The sequence below is a fragment of the Carya illinoinensis genome, chromosome 10, assembly GCF_018687715.1.
Source record: "Carya illinoinensis cultivar Pawnee chromosome 10, C.illinoinensisPawnee_v1, whole genome shotgun sequence".
Lineage (NCBI taxonomy): Eukaryota > Viridiplantae > Streptophyta > Magnoliopsida > Fagales > Juglandaceae > Carya > Carya illinoinensis.
Window position 1 is genome coordinate 30433061 of NC_056761.1, and position 19476 is coordinate 30452536.

General features: G+C 41.0%; 1 protein-coding gene across 1 annotated transcript; it reads right to left on the minus strand.

The window, feature by feature from the left end:
* Positions 1-262: 262 nt before the first annotated feature.
* Positions 263-925, minus strand: LOC122278630 (uncharacterized protein At4g02000-like). Its single transcript, XM_043088810.1, has one exon. It carries the CDS (start codon positions 923-925, stop codon positions 263-265), a length of 663 nt encoding a protein of 220 aa, XP_042944744.1.
* Between the last annotated feature and the right edge of the window lie 18551 nt (positions 926-19476).

The window sequence follows — 19476 nt, forward strand, 5'->3', positions numbered from 1 at the left end:
GAAACCAAAAACAGATCCGCCGAAAACGATATTAAAAACCGTAAAACGACTAAAATAAATTAAACACCACCTCAAATAAATTAAAAACCAATTAAAACACATTAATTTAAAATAAATAAACTAATATATTAATTAAATTAAAAACAACCCTTCAGTGAAAATACACGTAAAAGCGGGTCATCACATGGAGGGTTTAGTGGAGGGATACCTTTTCCCGCCAGCTTTTGTGTGCTAACTTGTCTAGGGAAGGTTCCTTACCTAGTCAACCCCCTGCCCCCTGTATGTCAATTTTGTCGACTGTCTTGCAGTCCAACCTGTCTGAAGCTAAGTTCCTCTCCTGACACACATCCGTGATAGCTGGATTTCCTCCCTGGGGGTCTTCCCTGACCTCTGTCAAGCAAGCTAGATGGTTATGTTTGATGGTTCCACACTTAAAGCATATTGACTGCAGTCTCTCATATTTGAATGGCACCCAACACATCTTTCCCTCCACGTTGAGAAAAGTACCCCTTAATAGAGCTTTTGTGATGTCCACCTCAACCCTTATACGTAAAAACTTCCCCCAACTAATGCCTCTGTCATCTGCATGGACTTTTAGCACTCTTCCCACATAGCTGCCGAGTTGTACTCTTGTTTCTTGTGTCATACAACTGAGGGGAATGTCATAGACCTGCAGCCAAAACTCCTCTTTGTTGAAAACTATCTCGTTAATGGACTTAGAGCCATCATACGCTTGTAAACACAAAAGCCACCGATAGAAAGCCCACGGTCTTCCTTCCACCACCCTCTGCATATCCTGATCACTATTAAACTTGATTAGGAACTTGTTTGGACCCACCTCTGAGAACTGGATCCAGCTTGTGCATCTCCAAAGTTTGGCCATAGTGCTTTTGAAAGCCTCCTTGTTAATAATCTTCTCAGCCATTATCATTACCATTAAGGGACTCGTTTACGGGCTGTTGGCATGTTATGGGGAGCTAGAGACACCCCCTCCCGTTCCCTTTCTATTAGGCTTAGCTTTTCCCACTGCCTTGATAATTCTTCTTCCATGGAACTCTCTGTTGAGTTAGCAAAAAAGCCAGCCAAGAGAACGTACTCTATTCTAGAGAAAAAACTCTCAACCAGTGAGAGACCCATCCCTACTTGATGGGGATCTTTGAATTGAGTTGGAAGTAGAGAATTTGGTCTTTTAAAATTGCTACTAGCAGTCTAGCACCCATTTTTGCAGCATGCATGAATCATTTTGCCTTTGTCTGGAAATCTACTGTCATTTTTTATACATCTTTAAACATTTTTAAAGCATAAATGTGTATACATATAAATATATATATATATATATATATATATATATATATATATATTCAGTGATATTTACTTTCTTTATCAACAAGTAAGAAACATTTGAAAATGAAAGTCAAAATTCAATTGGTCACTTTTATTGGTTCGACTAGAATATTCTAATTAATTTATTCTATAGAATGTGATTATGAGTAAAAGAGTAATCAAAAGATTAAATTTTGTAATATAAGGAAAATAAAATTTTGAGAAAATGAAGTGATAGTATATTTATATTTTATTGCTATGGATATTTTATGGAGGGATCAAATGCAATATTTAATACAGATGAGCTTTTAGTGAATAAATAAAATTTAGAGTGCAGTTATGATTTTATAGAGGAGTAAATCATAATTAATGGCAATCTTAGGTGAGTTATGAGACAGCTAGAAATCTAAAACCATTTAGAGCTAACTTTTATTTTTCCCATTAAAGTCTAAAGCTGAAAAACGTTTGGCATGTTTAAACATGCCACACGTGTCCTAATCCTTGAAGGAGTTTTACTCCCACAAGGAGATGAAAAAGTATGGGCTGAGAAAATTGCACCACATCCTCCGTACCGGGTATCATGTGGTCAACTTTAATGCAGTGCAGCTCCCTCGGGTCATGTCCTATGAGGCTCCTACCGAGATCCCAGCTTGCGTTTCATATTTGACTCTTTAATACAGTGTGGCTCTGCTGTCGTTATGTGTGCAGAGTGGTGTCAGAGTGAATTTCATACCATCTTTCCATGTTGAACATCTTCCCGCACTGGCCTTGGGCCTCATTGTTTTTATCCTAATTGGTAGGGGTGCTACTCACATGAGCAGGAGTGGCGATTGCCTCTCAAGTCCCCTGCCCCCAGAGTGCAGGGGCGGGGTACCCCATCTTGGATTACGGGGTGCGGATGGGGGGGGGCAAAATCCATCCCCCTCCCCCGGGGGCCCCTACATAAGCGGTTTTTGGGCCAAAATGGCCCCATAAAATTAGAAGTAAAAAATAAAAAATAAAAAATCATATAAAAAAAGTTAAATGAATAAAAATAATATATACATGATACAAATTTAAAGAAAATAAACTAATGAAGTACTACTACAGACTACTAGTATATTACCTAATAAACTAATTATAATAATTGAGCTATTACAAAATTTTAGGCTAAACAATTACAAAATTACAAACATAAAAGCGTCTTAGGGACATTATATTAATATTACAAATCACTGAATATATAATACAAACAAATGATTCAAATTTCAATATTCTAACGATACTAAGAGAGCTGTTTGAGTCTTTAACTCTGACATTTGGGGAGGCCTGGACAGATAGCAAGGATGAAAGAAGTTGTAATTAGTGCTGCATATTGTGACTGTGAGTGTGGCTATGTGAGATCATAAAATTTGAAACAATAGTAACAATTTAATAGGAAAATAAATTAGAATTATAAACAAGAAATAAGAACTAAAATTACAAACATATATTAGAAATGAAAATATTAAAATCTAAAATCTGACTAACCATGATAAGATGGGGATCAAGACGAGATATGGGGAATCGGGGATTAGGATGAACTCATTGAGATTTGATGTTTGAGCTACACATATTCATATTGTACAATAAAAAAAATTATATAAATAGTAAATACAACAAAATCAACTAATGGCATACAAATTACAAATTGTCAAATTGTATAAAAGTATGGGCGATGGCAAATGGCAAATTGGCAATGGTGGGTCATTTAATAAGAAGTCATATTGCAGTGGAGATAGGCGTCTTCTGAGTTGTGTCATATGTTTCTATAACAATTAATACTAAAATTAATACTGATGAAATCAAAATGAATATAAATAAATCAAAATAATAAATAAAAACAACAATTACCAAGTGGTCCAAATCCAAGCTGATCACCACTCTCCTCTTCATCGGTCTCCTTAAAATCTAGAGCATCCAGAACATGAATTTCCTTTTCAATCATCCAACTGTGTGTGCATATCAATGCCTCTATAGCGGTATGAGACAATGAACTATGGAAAGGATTCAATATATGCCCTTCGGTGCTAAATGCCAACTTTGAGACAATGGTGCTAATAGGGATGGCCAAAATATAGCGGATTATCTCAGCAAGGATGAGATATTTCATGGCAACCACCTTCCACCATCCTAATATATCACAATCATCATCATCATGTGGAAGAAGATCCCCTGACAAATATTTCTTTACCTCCGACTTCGCCTCCGTAGATTGGCAGACTAGTTGGAGATTCTGTGAGAGAGTCTTACTCCACGCCAATCTACGCTTCTTTGTTGCCTTGGTGTATGGAGGAGGTGCTAGGGTAGGTGCAGGTGTAGTAAATGAAGTACTACCCTTAATCACAGTAAACTCATCATACAATTTAGCTAGGGTATCTCAAGCCATATCACCAATAAGATCAGCTCATGCCTGACCGTGTGCAAGTCCCAAACCATATATCAAGCCATCAATCTTAAGACAAGGATCAAGAATAAGATCCACATATAACAAAATAGTTAGTCTAGTCAAGAAGGTTGAGTTCCATCTGGTAGAAACATTAATACAAAGATCATTCTTCGATGTTATGCTCGTATTTTTCGCAGCAACATTGAATTTCTCCAATCTAACTAGAAAGGATCTCACAAATTTCATTGTCATTCTAACTAGTGCAACCAAGTCATCAACATCTTTCAACCCCTCAGTCACAATTTAATTCAAGATATGTGTAGCGCATCTAACTTGTAAATATTCACTACCCAAGACTATCTTATTTGCCTCTTTAAGATAAGTCTTTAGATATCCCAACCCGACATCATTAGATAAGACATTATCAACCAAAATTGTCAAAACCCGTGCCAACCTCCACTCCTTTATTGCAACCTCTAAGGCATTCCCAATCGACTCACCCTTGTGATCGGTTATTTGAAAAAACTAAATAATCTTTTTGTGAAGAATCCAATCAGAATCGACAAAATGCACAGTCAAAGACATGTAATTATAATTGTAGTGAGGCAAACTAGCAAACCCGCCAATTGGTCCCTCAAAACATCTTTATCTTTTATGTATATTTTTTTAATATCTTTTGTCGTAGTGTGGCGAGAAAGAAGCGTAAATCTAGGTTCTAATTCTTAGACAAGTTCTTGGAACTCTCTCCCCTTCACAAATTGGAAAGGTAGCTCATCTATAATAACTATACGAATTAACTTCCTTCTACACTTATCATGATTATACTTTGTAAACATCTTTAACGTTGGATCCCCAATACTCCCATCCGCCATTTTTTTTAGTTCAATTTCTAGTCTAGATTGACTCTTCTCCTATAAGGATATTAATATTGAAGTCTTCTTGCATTGTTCCTCTAAATTGACCGTTAACTGGGATGTACTATGTTTCCTATAGTGACTTTTATATATTTTCCCACAATAGTTACATTTTGTTTGGGGGTTATTGGGATCACCACCCTCTAATTTGGTAAAGTGAGACCAAACTATACAAATAGGTTTCTTAGCTTGTGTGGGCTTGGGGGTGGGCGAATGTGTACTCCCCGTAGGGGTTGGAGTAGGGTTCGGTTTTGGTGCAAGGGTACTGGCAGGGGCAACGGTACTGGTAGGGGTAGGAGAGCTATCACTGAAATCTCTTTGAGAAAACATTCCTGATTCATCAATGCAATAAAAAATAAGAAAATCAAGCAACACAAAACATAAAAAAATCATAATAATAACCAAACATGAAAAAACAAGGCAAAGCGCAAAGCCAACACAAGACATAAAATAATACACCAAGCAATTAAAAGAAAAATGTTTTCTACTTCTAAGAGTTTTAAAAGAAAGATTTTTTTTTTTTTTAGCTAAATGTATTAAAAGAAAAAAAAAAAAAAAGGGGTCATCAAAACCATTCTCTTTAAAAAAAAAAAAAAAAAAAAAAAAGAATCAAAGAACTCTAAAAAATAAACCAAATTCTATCATTTAGATTGAAAAATATTGAAAGATATAAAATATAAATTGCATGAACCTAAATTGATTTAGGAATTAGGGGTTTCCATTGAAACCCTAAATTGAAATCTCAGGTGTTTCAATTGAAACCCCTAAATTGAGTTGTTAGGGCTTTCTAGGGAAACCCCTAAATTGAAACTTCAGGGGTTTCAATTGAAACCCTTGAATCAATTTAGGGTTTCAAACAATCGGATTTGGATGCACACAATCACAATTCGTTCAAACAAGGCAAAGTGCAAAGCCAACACAAGACATAAAAAAATCGTAATAATACACCAAAAACTTTTAAAAAATGTTTTCTACTTCTAAGAGTTTTGTGACGCCCCCAAATCCCCACGCCCGAACACGGGAAAATCGAGACGTCCGGATGGTGACAACCCGGGGTCACCATCCTATCGACGGGTGCCAAGTGTGTGCAAAGGCAACAGATGTGCACAAAGAAACACGCAGCGGATAACGAAAGCCATAACTAAGTACCAAAATTTTTCTTAACATAATACAAGCTGTTTAAAACATACATAAATAAAATATTACAAAAACACAAATACAGCTTTAAACCAAATATAAGGCATAGCATCAACAACCCGGCGGAGCCGCATCCTCGGGCTCAGCCTCCTCCTCTTCGTCCTCAAACTCTGCACCAAAAGCTACGGAACCAAAAATGGTACCGCAGGTAAGTAAAACCCAAACGCTACTAGATAAAAGCATATAGAACTCAAACAATATGCATGAAACATGCCCAATGCACAAAGCCCATAAAACACAATTTTTCCACACACGCCAAAAAACCCCATTTGGCCTAAAAACACATCCTTTCTGAAAAACACGCCAAAAGTCACATTTGGCCTTTATCCGACTCAAACCAGAATCCATATTATCCGTATGCACCATGACCTCCCCTAGGGGTCATCCGCACACCCTGGCTCCAGTGCCATATCGCAAAGTACCACCACGCATGTGACACCTAACGAGCGATGCCCAGTTCCACGCCCCGCGTGTTCGTAGCCAAGCATCCTCTAGCCCTCACCAGCGAAGGGCCACGGAGTGGGTGCGTAGAGCGATGCCCAGTTCCGTGCCAGGCGCGTTCGTAGCCAAGCAACCCCTAGCCCCCGCTCCCGTCGTCTAGCGACAACCCAGGGGACATCACTCAGTTTATTCCGCTCCCAAGTGACCAGAGGAGCTCCACCGGGATAATACCCCATCCCGGCTTGGGGTCGTGATACACACGCACCCGTAAGACCACTTACGCCAATACACAGGCTTTTCACACTATTTCACAAACACACGTGCATGCACCATGCAATGTCATAACAATGCAAAATAAAATAATCCAACAACATAAATCAAATAAACAGGCAACTCCGTCCTCCATCCATCCGACCCCCGAACTCCTTGGACTCAGTCCGAAATCAACCAACCAGCAGATAAAATAAATTGAATGAGCAATATATATTTAAATCTGAAAATAGGGTTTGGAAAATACTTACAGCGCTATATGGCAATTTTAGAAAACACGCGGCGTTGCAAACGGCGGAGAAAAAGCAACGTCACAGTGAAAATTCACTGTGGCTGGGGGTTGTGAAAAACCCACTTTTGAACGGGGACAAACTAGGGCTTGGGATTGATAGGGAATGGTCTAGGGATGATTGTGAAGCTATTGGAAGTGGTGGTTGGCCGTGGGTGGCGGCGAAAGCGGCGGTGGGAGGCCGGATTTCCCAAAAAGGAAAGCTAGCTCGTAGGAGCTGTTCCGGTGGTCGTTGGAGGCCGGAAATAGGTGGGTTAGGACGGCAAGGGATCGGTGATGAAGTGGTGAAGAAATGGTGTCCAGAGGTGGAGCGACGGCGGCGGATCGGAGCCAAAGCCGTGCGGTCTTTAAAGAGGTTTTCCGGCCAAACGGCCGGCCGGTTGGGGGTGAGTTTTGGTGGGAAGGTGCGCCGGAAGGAGACGAACCGAACGGTGCCGGCGGTGAGCCGCACGGTGGCCAGACGGCGGTAGATCGGGGAGTTGAAGCTTCCGGCGTGAGAGAGGAGGAGAGAGAGAGAGAGAGACTGGGGGGGTCGACGCGGGGAGAGAGAGGGAAAAAAGAAAAGAAAGAAAAGAAAAAAAAGAAAAAAAAGAAAAAGAAAGGAAAAAGAAAGAAGGAAAAAGAGAAAAAGGAAAAAGAAAAGGAAAAAGGAAAAGAGATGTAGGGAAAAGACGAGGTCTAATCCTCATTCTGGGAAAAACAACACTAAACCGCCGCAACGAGATTAAAAACTACAAAACAACTAAAAGAAATAAAACACAACATCAATTAAATAAAAAAAAATAATTTTAAAACGCAAATAAATTAAAATAAATAACTAATATATTAATTAAAATAAAAACAACCATTTCAGCGAAAATACACTCAAAAGCAGGTCATCACATCCTCCCCTCCTTAAAAACAAATTTCGTCCGCGAAATTTGTAGATCAACCACCAACTTAAAGCAAGCCACAAGAAAGCACATAAACCACCTGTGATCAAGATTAAGATACATACCTTCTCTATTCGAACAAGTACGGGTACTGCTCCCTCATGTCCGCTGCTCGCTCCCAAGAGAAGTCTTGAGCTAACGGGTCTCCCCAAGCTACTTTAACCAAAGGTATCGTCTTGGACCTCAACTGTTGCTCCTTCCAATCCAAGATCTGTGACGGAACAACTTCATAAGTGAGATCCGGTTGCAACTGAATACCCGCTGGGTCGACGAAGCGTGGTTCTTGCTGTCCAAAGCTCTTCTTTAGGGATGATACGTGGAAGACATCATGAACATCCCCAAAATAATCTGGCAAAGCAACTCTATAGGCGACAGACCCTACTCTCTCCAGAATCTGAAAAGGGCCGACGTACCTCGGATCTAGCTTCCTCTTCTTACCAAAACGCTTAACACCTCTCATGGGAGAGACTTTACGGTAAACCCAATCACCAACTTCAAAAGACAACTCTCTCCTCCTGGTATCAGCGTAGCTTTTCTGGCGACTCTGAGCTGCCGCCATTTTATCTCTGATGATCCGGACTTGGCTTTGCATCTCTTGAATTATTTCGGGTCCAATTATCCTACTCTCCCCAACTTCATCCCAACACAAGGGCGACCTGCACTTTCTCCCATAAAGAACTTCATAGGGAGCCATCTGAATGGTCGCATGGAAGCTGTTATTGTATGCAAACTCGATGAGCGGCAAATGGTTTTCCCAACTCCCTTGGAATTCCATCGTTTGGATTGAAAAATTTCAAGGGGAAATCCCTTAATTGAAATTTCAGGGATTTCAATTGAAACCCTCGAATCAATTTAGGGTTTTCAAACAATCTGATTTGGATGCACACAATCACAATTCATTTAAACAAGGCAAAGCGCAAAGCCAACACAAGATATAAAAAAAATCGTAATAATACACCAAACAATTTAAAAAAATGTTTTCTACTTCTAAGAGTTTTAAAAGAAAGAACAAAATTTTGGTTAAATGTATTAAAAGAAACAAAACAAAAAGGGTCATCAAAACCATTCTCTTTCTAAAAAAAAAAAAAGAATCAAAGAACTCTAAAAAATAAACCAAATTGTATCGTTTGGATTGAAGAAAATAGAAAAATAGAAAACATAAATTGAGTGAACCTAAATTGATTTAGGAATTAGGGGTTTCCATTGAAACCCTAGATTGAAATTTTAGGGGTTTCAATTGAAACCCCTAAATTGAAATTTCAGGGGTTTCGAGCTTTCAATGGAAACCCCTAAATTGAAATTTCACTAAATTGAAATTTTATGGGTTTCAATTGAAACCCTATATTCAAATTCTAGGGCTTTCAATTGAAACCCCTAAATTGACATTTTAGGGGGAAATCCCTGAATTGAAATTTCAATTTAGGAGTTTCAATTGAAACCCCTAAGTCAATTTAGGGTTTTGGATTGGAACTCTAAATTAATTTAGGGTTCCAAATCTGAACCCTAAAAAAAAAAAAATCAAACAATTGGATGATGTTGAAACCCCTAAATTAATTTACGGTTTCAGATTGAAACCGTACACTAATTTAGGGTTCCAAATCCGACACCCTACAAATTACAAAAAAATATTCAAAGAATCGGATGATGCACACAATCACAATTTGTTCAAACACATGCATAATCAAAATCCACAGCAAACAATTCACAATCATTTGCCATCCTCCATCTTTGATGCAACACATTTATCCTTCCTACAATCTTCAATCCAAAACTTTAAAAAAAAAAAAAACAAAACAAAAAAGAAAAGAAGAAATCGAGGTTCGGAGTCTTACCTTTGTCGTAGCAAAGTTGGGAACGATGGCGAGTCTCCGAGAGTCTTTAGATGTCATTTGAGAGAGGGAGAGAGAGCAAGAGACACACAAAGAGAGTGCGAGAGGTGAGACTAAGAGACACAGAGAGAGTACGAGAAGGTTGAAAGGGGGGGGCTCTCGGGGAGTGGGTGTTTCTTAACAGGAAATAAAACGACGTTGTTTTGTAATAATACAGAATGACATCGTTTCATATTGGGGGGTTTATAATAACCCCCCAGGCATGAAACGATGCCATTTTGTCCATGAAAAAAAGATGCCATTTCAATTATTTGGGGGGGGGGGGGTGTGTGTGTTATATATATAATATTATATATATATATATATATATATATAAATAAAGCATGCGGGGCGTGGGAAATGTGGAGCGGGTCTTATCCCCATCTGTTCCCCGCCTCTACTGGAGGTCTTAGATGCGGGTGGGGCCCTCTGCCCCCCACATCTATAACATGGAAACCCCACCCCGCATGGGCAGGGACTGGATGAATGGGGTAGTGCAGCGGGGTGCGGGGCCCTGCTCCCCACCCCTACTAATTAGTGGGCTAATTATGCTATGGCTGTTGGGCCTCTCAAGGGCGAGTTAGGCCTAGCCTAGTAGGGGGTGAGAACATTCATTCCAAATTTTATAATTCAGACGTGCCCTCAAATGAGTCCAAAAAGAAAAGAAGGTGGTGGATGTTTACCAATGGGAATTCGGGGAGTTTTGGCTGGCATAAGCTACAGAACCCCCCATCTTGCTGTCCTTAATAGTTGGTACTTGAAGTGTACTTACTCATAGCCCTTGGTTCAAAGACTTGCTCCAAATTCTTGAACTTTGAATGTCATTCTTATATCAAACCAAATTCTATTTCCTTACATTATTCACATGGGTAGCATTGGAGCTTAATAAGCGGAAAAGGATATTGTGACATCTTTAACATCTTTAAGAGTCCTGAAAGAGAATATGGGCATGTTTGGAGTTGCGGTATGAGTTTTAAAAAGTACTCAAATAGCCTTAAAAGCTCTTTAATAAAAAAAAATTAGGTTGTTTTGGTATTACATATTAAAACACTTTTAATCTATTAAAATACTTTTAATCTCAAATAAGCTAACAAGTACGTTTGAGGAAAAGTATCATTTAAATTATGCTTTTCCTCAAACTTGGTTTTTTGAATAATGTGGGACGTAGTTCAAATTTTAAAAGGACTATTGATGGACGAAAGTATTCATACAAATTTAAGATAATAACAACTTTCAAACTTTCAAGGATATGATCATAATTTTTAACAATTTAAATAATCATCATTTCTATATCAGAAAATGCTTTTTTAATTTATTTTCAAACAAACGTGACATGTTTTAAAGTGATTTAAACATACGGTTACCAAACAGTAAATAACTTTTTAATAGTTTAACTTACTACTAAAGTTATAAGCTATAAGCCCTAAAGCTATAAGATATATTTCCCACTGCAATCCCAAACATGCACTAAGTATCGATGCATGTTTAGCTTCAGCTTGTCCATCTAAATCAATTGACCTCAACCCCATTCCTTTGAGGTTTTGTGCATCAAATATTTTGCAAGGCCTTTGGTTATCAGATCTGCCTAATCCTAAATAAGCATAACATATTCTATCGGAATTACTCCATCATTGAGTAACTCGAGCACATAATTGTGCCTCAAACTAATATGTCTCAATTTATTGTTGTACGTCTTGCTACTCACATGGTTGCCTCATTGTCACAATAAATCCTTAGTGCGGGAAATGGTTTAGCCTATAGTAATACATCTACAACCAATTTCTAAGTTATTCCACTTATTTACATGCTACCGCTAAAGCAATTAGCTCATATTCCATAGTATAATAAGTTATATATATAAGTTTGCTTCTTTGGCCCCTAAGATTGTAACCCCTCCCGATGTAAAAATCCACCCACTTGTAAACTTTAATTTTGATTCTACATTATTCCAACTAGCATCATTGCATTCTTGTAATACAATAGGTTCCCTTTGATAATGTAGAACATAATTTGTAGTCCCCTTCAAGTATTTTAGAAATTAGGAAATGATATCCCAATGCCCCTTACCTAGATTGCTAGTAAATCTACTTAGCATTCCGATAGCAAATGCAATATGGAGTCTAGTGCAACGCATAACATACATTCAACTCCCTATTAAACTAGAATATTCAAGTTGAGATCTACATCTTCCTGTGTTTTTTCTCAAACTTAAAGTAGGATCATGTGATGTTGAGACTGGCTCTTGGTCTTCATGACCATGCTCTTGATTACTTTCTCAATGTAATGCATAACATACATTAGCCTTTCCCATATCTTTTATGTCAAATATTGAGGAAAGAAACTAAAACACTTTGAAGGGTTCATCCAAATACATATGATCAATGTACAAACAAATTATCACACATGTAGTCACTTATAAGCATCATTCACTCTAGAACCTACAATGAATTTGGAAACTTGGATTTAATTGAGAAACTTAAGGTCATAATTAGACAGAAAGAATTGCATCGATGGAGTCATTGTAATTTTAAAAATTTTATAGTACGATAATAATATTTTTATTTTGGATTGTGAGAACCAATAGGAGCACGCCACGTGTCACATCGAGACATGAGTTGATTCACGATTTATTTGATGGAATTATGAGTATAATTTAATGAAATGAATTGCATAATTAGACTCAAATGAATATTCAGAATTTCATGGTGATGTAATTAGATTATTTTTAGTTCTAAGTGTCAAGTGGGTCAATTAAAGGATGCCACAATAGCATCATTTTTTCTCTTCCGACAGAGAATTTCTTGGATTCTCATTCATTTATTTTTCTCTCTCATTATTTTCCTGAGCTACCACTATTCGCATCCTATTTCACATGCCTTTGGGCTGGGCTCTCAACAACTCAGTTATTCGATCTTGGGCCTGTAAACACAAAGAGAACACCTCAAGACGGTGGCTGTCATGGAGGTTGGAGAGTCATCGATACCAAAGTCAGTATCATCTTAGAGTTTAGTGCAAGAGAATAGAGAGTTCAGAGAGACTTTCTAGTACCAGAGGATTGCCTTTTATACTTGGTTCCTAGAGGTCAAATCGCCCATGCCTTGTGTCAGGGACATATGTCACCTCAGATGTCCCCTTGGTCAGAACTCTTAATGCGGGATGGCTTTCTGTCCTTTCTACTCATTTTCGGGTGCCCTTTGTCAGCTTCCTCCCCACTCGTTTGTTAGAGGATCAAGGGCACCTCGTGTTTACCACTAGCCTAGTCGTACAGGCCCTCTAGTGCCAGGCTCCATTGGGGAAGGATGAAGTCACATGTTCTTTGCCTTCTCCATTGGGCCGATGGGTCGTCTGACTAGCTCGGGCTCCCTGCATACAGGCTAGCACTTTGGGCCTTAGACCCTAGGGTAAAAGGCTCTTTCTTTTGTCTTCATGTCCTCCCAAGCTCCTAACTGCCAGCTACCCCCTCCTTCAGAGTGGATGGTCATTTTCGCTCCTCGGCCCTTCCACATGTCAGGCAATGAGTTGCTGTTGCTTGGTCCTTTTTTTTTTCTAGTTTGTAGGGAAACCTTTCCGATTCCAACTATATTGGCACGTCTTGAACGGTTGGTTTCAGGCACTTGATTATGTGTGTTATGTCCCTTTGCATTGATGGTGTCAAGTAGCTCCTACCACATTTCTTCGCACAGTTCATGCTATGGGATTGGCACCAAACTCGTAGTCTCTGTGGGGGCGTGCGTTCCCATGAATCTGAGATAAGAACCATCACCTGGACTTATATAAACCCCCCTCCTTTGTAGTAGATAGTCCATTTGCATCCTCTTTCAATCCCCGAGCATTTTGTGCCCATACCTTTCTTAACTCTAACCTTTCCATGCTCATTTTACTTTTCTTCCTCATACACTCATGGCCTCAAAGAGCTCCTCTCGTGGTGCCCTGAAAAACACCAAAAACCCTAAGCCTGCCAAACCCACAGGTTCCCCTAGAGGTTCCAAGAATCCAAAACGAGCAGAGGACTCAACAAAGGTCCATAGGTTCAATGGCTTATCATGGCAATCGGTGGTGACCCCCTAGCTAGTTGGAGTCAGTGAGGCTGCAGTACAAAGTGTCGAATATCGTTGATTTGGTGGTACCTTCGCCGAACAAAAGTGCCATGGATTTTGAGGGGTTTGCATTGTAGGTCATGCTGTACCTTGCTCTGTTTTCCACTGGCCTTAGGCTGTCATTTTTTCATCCTGTGTGTGGTGTGCTAGATTTCGTGGGTGTGGCTCCTGGTCAACTCCACCCCTAATGCGTGGAGGATCTTGGTATGTTGCTATGTTATTTGGCGGTGTGCTCTTGAGGCGGTTGGGTCTGATCGACCTGACCTTACTGATTGAGAGTTTCTCCTAACCCACAATCTTCTAAAGAAGAGCGGGAATACTTATAGCTTTCATTTTGTCCCAGCTCCGACTCATTTGGAGCCTCATTACAATAAGTTGTCAGGATGGCAGAGGCACTACTTCTTTGTGTTCGGCAAGGGGTGGGAGCTCCCTGTTAGGTAGACTGAACATTGGGACTGCCTTTTTCGGGCCATTTGGGGGGTCGTGAAGGATCACAAGGCCATTAAGTCCCCAATGACACCTCAAGAGATCGAACGCATCAAGGTTGTACTCCCTTGGGCGAAGGCCCACACTGATGAGGTCTTTTCAGATGCACTGATGTGCCACAATAGCTTACAGTGACACTTACCTCCCTCACCCTACCTGAGTTATGCAAAGCACACCATCCCTATGTGGGAGGCTGGTCTCTAGACCCGCAAGCGTTCCCCAAGCCTTCCCTTGGAGGGGAAAGGAAAGAAGCCTAGGAGGGAATCTCCAACTAGTTCTTATTTGGATGAAATGCCATTCCTCCTCGAGGGAAATCTTTGGCCGGGGTGCTCGTTCAATGACCCAAGCGATCTTCACCAAAAAAGGTGGTGGTGTCTGGTCCATGCCACCCACTCGAGCTGCGGCTTCTTCTGTCCCCCCCTCCCCCCAAGGGGAGCGCAACATGGCCTCGCTTCAGCAAGTTCGTGCCAACTTCCCTCTGGCTAGCTTGACTCAACCGGGTGGGGCTTTGGACACTTCTTCTCCTCCCCTCTAGGAAATGAAGGAGCCACGTAGTCTTCACCTGGAGGGTAACTCCTCACCTCACGATTCTGTGAAGTCCTTCAAGATTGCCCTCTCTGCGAGTCTCTGGTCGTGCCCCATCAACTAACGTTGAGTTCAAGGTGGTGCCCCTCTGTGCCCGAAGAGCATCTTTTTGTGGGTGGGGATCTTCTTGACTGAGTGTCCATCTCAAACTCTCCCATCCTCTACTCTATGGAGGCTGTTCTAGGCAGCGATGTAGAGATCGGGAAGAAGATTGTGCAGGTCATGTCATGGGCTAAGAAAGTCGTGGTTAATGCAACCGATGCTGAAGTTGCGACGGCATCCGTGGAGTTCAGCGGAGCTCCAACCACTGTGTTGGGCGTTAAAGCTCCTCCACCCAATGTTTACACTATCTCAGCTATGGCATCAACAGAGGCCAAGGCTGGGGCTGGTGCTGCGGAGGGTAGAGAGGCCTTGGTAGCTTTGGTGTACGCCGATGCCCCCTTCACCCTCACTATTGCCACCCGGTCTTAAAGTCTAAGGGCGCCGAAGTCGAGGAGGTCCCCACGGGGCCAGAGGTGGGTCCTAAGGTCGCAAAGGCATGGGGGTTGAGACCATGACCCATCCTGCGGCAAAGCGTGATGTCGCTCCCTAGCTGATAGCTGATGGGGCCTACTCTGATCTCATCAATGTGATGGCTCAAAGGCTACGGGGGCTCTTCTCGGGGGTCAGCTACTTGCTATCTTCTATTACTTGCTCTTTTGGACTCCCTTAGAATGTTTGCTTGTTGGCTTAACTTGAATTTTCTATGGTAGGGTGTGAAGTAGCTGGCTGCCTTTATTGTGGGCAGTCAGGAGGAGCTGGAGAGCGAGAATCGGTGCTTCGGTCTTTGGTGCGGTTGACCTTGTGTTATGCAAAAGAAGAGAGGGAATGCAAGGAGGAATTGGAGAACACTCTCGTCAGGGTGCAATTCAGTGGGTGAAGGAGAGAAAAGAGGATTCTCCGCCTTCACCACTGCAAGGCCCAGCTCAAGGTCTCCTTGGCAAGGTCCCAGGAGGAGGCCGGCTCACACCACCTCAAGGCTGCACTCTCGTCAGAGGCAAGAGAAAACCTTCACGACTCTTTTGATTTCCAGTAGGAGGAGGTGGAGAAGCTTTGGCTTGAGAAGGCATAGCTAAACAAGCAGAACGACTCCTCTGCCCAGTCCTATAAGTGGCTCACGAAGAAGTTAGAGGAAGTCGTGAAGTCCAATAAGAGGAAGGGGGAATCTTTGAAGGGATAGTCCAAGAGTATACATGCATTGGAGCTTGTGAAGGTCGAGGCTAGTTAGACGATTGCCGCCCATGAGGAGGCCAACTGGGACCTGTGCCCCTACCTCAACAACCCTGACGTGACCCTCCTCCAGTTGTGATAGGAGCTATCACACATTTGCCAAGTTCGTGACAATGCATGGAGTAACAACTATCTGTAGGGCTTAGTGAGGATGAAGGACCATGTGCTCTTGGACCCTGGGACCAATCTGTGGCCATTGGACCTCTTGACTCTCGCTCCTGACCTGGTGGCCTAGAAGCAAGGCACTCTCATAGGGAAGGACTTGATCCCGAGTGATTTCTCAGATGAACTTGCCAACTGATTATTTTTCCTTTCTTCTTTGTAAAGTCCTATAGAAAGATGTAGCAATTCTCTTTCCACTTGTAAGGACCTTAATCATTAATAAAAAAATATAAAACATATTCTTCTTTACCCCTTTGTCGTGTGTTTTACTCTATTATTGTTTTTTTTTTTGGTCAGCTTGATGGGTTGGTGAGGCCCTGGCCTCTTTGCTGGCAGTCCTGTGAGGACAAGTGCCAAGGCAAGTCCGTGGGGATGCGAATCTTGCCTCTCCTTGGAGGCCCCTTTATAAGCTAGTTTACTTCACTTTCTTCCACTTATATCTAGCGCCCATATTCAACGTGCTGTGGGTGGGTGTGTTGGGTAAGAGACGTCATTATCGGCATCATGGGTTGTCTGCCAATGGTCTTTCCATTTTTGTAGTCGAATAATTCCAACCTTAAGGAGTTAAGTCACCCTGAAAGGTGACTGGGCCTCCCTTCTGTGGGGAATGGGACTGCGATGCCTTGGGCCAATCCCTCTTCCATTGGCTACTTTAACACTTACCTGGAGTTAGGCTAGAGGTGGTTTCCTCTGTGCAAAGTGTGCATAAAGGTAGCCTCGTAGACTATGTAAAGGCATGACTGGGCTGGCCCTTCGGGTGTTTGGGAGGTCAGGTGATCCCTAAGCTTTATCGCTTGTTAACCTTCAACGTAGGTCTCCAGAGGAGGTCAGGCTGTGCACTTAGGTAGAATCCTCCTTAAGCAGAGTCGGGTAGTCGGGAGACTGGTCCCCCATTTCGCTGTGAGGTAGGTCGGTCCACCTTAAGGCCGGACAGACCTATTGAAAGGTAAGTTGGAGGCGCTAATCCATACTGCGAAAGTTAAATTTGTTAGTGTAAATAATTCCTAACACTTTCTAACCTGATCAATATGGAGAGTGTAGCATAGCTTCAAGGTGCTCTGTTGTTGAAGCCAGCACCCTATAGTTGTGTCGGCTAGTCTGAGGATTAGAGCACACTCCACTTGTGGAAGGGGGGGGATGCCTCAAGCCATGCCCTCCCCTCCCCTTTTTTCCCCCGAGGAGGTAATCTTATTCCCTTAGTAGGGGCCGAGCAGCTCATTAAGGCTGAACATGCCCTAGGACACCCTGAGACCTGACCATTGGTCCTCATGGGAAGGTAAGTAGGAGTTGTGTGTTTGAACTACGAGAGCCAACTCTGTCAGTGTAAATAACTTCTAGAATTTTGCAAACCTAAGCTTTTTGGCAGGGAGTGATGAAGATCAAAGGTGTGCCATTACGGGAGATGGCATTCCAGAATAATGTCGGGTAGTCAAGGGACTGAACTTGCACTATGCCGAGGGATAGGTATGGATGCATTAGGCCATGCCCTCCTCTTTTGTCCCCATGTGGAGGTAATTCGTTGGATGACTGAGAAGCCGATCCGCACTTCGTTGTGAAGGGGGATAAGGTAAGTTGTTTGGGTAGCTGAGGGGCTGGACCCACCTGTTGACCCTCGCAAGGAGGTAATTTGTTAAGGTAGTCACTCCCATCCGTTGATGTCATAGGGAAGGTAAGTGAGGGTTAGGCTAGCGCTATACCCACTCTTCATGAATCATCATGGCACAAGTCGGGGTGAGTCATTATAGCAGCCTCGAGGCTAGTCCCTCTCTCCTCATGCTACCCAAAATGTATGGAAGTATTCCCAAAATGCTACCCATTTGAGTCGATCTGGAAACTCTCCTAAACCGTGTCCCTCCAATTTCGATTAGGATCATAATGAATACCCAAAATAACTGAAAACTTTTTCCAAACAATCGACACAATATCACCTTTCACTAAAACATGATTCAAATATTCCACTCCCTCTAGCACAACAATCACATTTAGAAGGAATAGAAATACCCACCCTTCTCAACCTCTCGTCCACACTTAAACAATTATTCATTGCTTTCCACATAAAAATAGATATCTTCTTAGGCAAAGAAGCATGCCAAACCCAAGAAGACCAACCCACTTCCAGAGCATGAGCACGAATACAATTCCATTAACTCTTAATAGAAAACTGACCATCATTAATTTTTGTCCATATTAATATATTTTGTCTAGTTTTCTGTGAACCCAGAAAATTATAAATTTCATTTGCCCCCTTGACACCAACCAACGTCTCTAATGCTCCCATATCCTAGCCATTTTCTAGTTTTAATTCTCATTCACAAGAGATCCACCCTGTTTTGTCTGTGGCAAAAGTGAACGTTTTGCTCGAATTCGTAAATTTTGAAAGTGAGTAAATAATTCTCAAGTGAACGTAACTGAAGAGCCATTTGTAGCAATAATTACAGACATTAACATTGTTTAGTTTGTTGAAGGGTGGTGGGCAAATTCTGGTGCCAATAGGCACATATGTTATGATAAAAATTGGTTTATTAAGTATACTCTTTTTGAAGAAGAGAAATCTATTATGCTTGGTGATTCAAGCAAAACCAAGGTCCTTGGGAGTGGTGAGGTCGAGCTAAAATTCACATCTGGACGTATATTGATGCTCAAAGATGTACTTTATATACCGTCTATGAGGAAGAATTTGATGTCAAGCTTTCTACTCACCAAAGTTGGCTTCAAGCAAACTATAGAATCTGATCAATATGTTATTACTAAAAATGGAGTTTTTGTGGGCAAGGGCTATGTTTGTGATGGAATGTTTAAATTGAACGTTGATATTAAAGCATCAGATGTTTATGTTTATATGCTTCTTCTTTAAATTTTGGCATGCACATTTATGTCATATTAATAGTAGCTATGTTGCAATCACGAGTAGTTTAGAATTAATTCCCAATTTGAAAAGTGATTTTAAAAAATATGAAATTTGTAGCCAAGCAAAAATTACAAAAAGGCCTTATAAAAATGTTGAGAAAAACACCAAATTGTTAGATTTAATTTACACTGATCTTTGTGAATTTGAAGGAATTTTAACTCGTGGAGGAAGTAAATATTTTATCACTTTTATCGATGATTTTTCAAAATATACATTATGTTTATTTACTAATAAAAAAGTGATGCTTTTGAAAATTTCAAAGAATTCATCCGTGAAGTTGAAAATCAATTTGATAGAAAGATTAAAAGATTTAGAAGTGATAAAGGCT

Coding starts and splice junctions, on each gene's coding strand:
- LOC122278630 (XM_043088810.1), bottom strand. CDS start 925: ATGGCTGAGAAGATTATTAACAAGGAGGCTTTCAAAAGCACTATGGCC.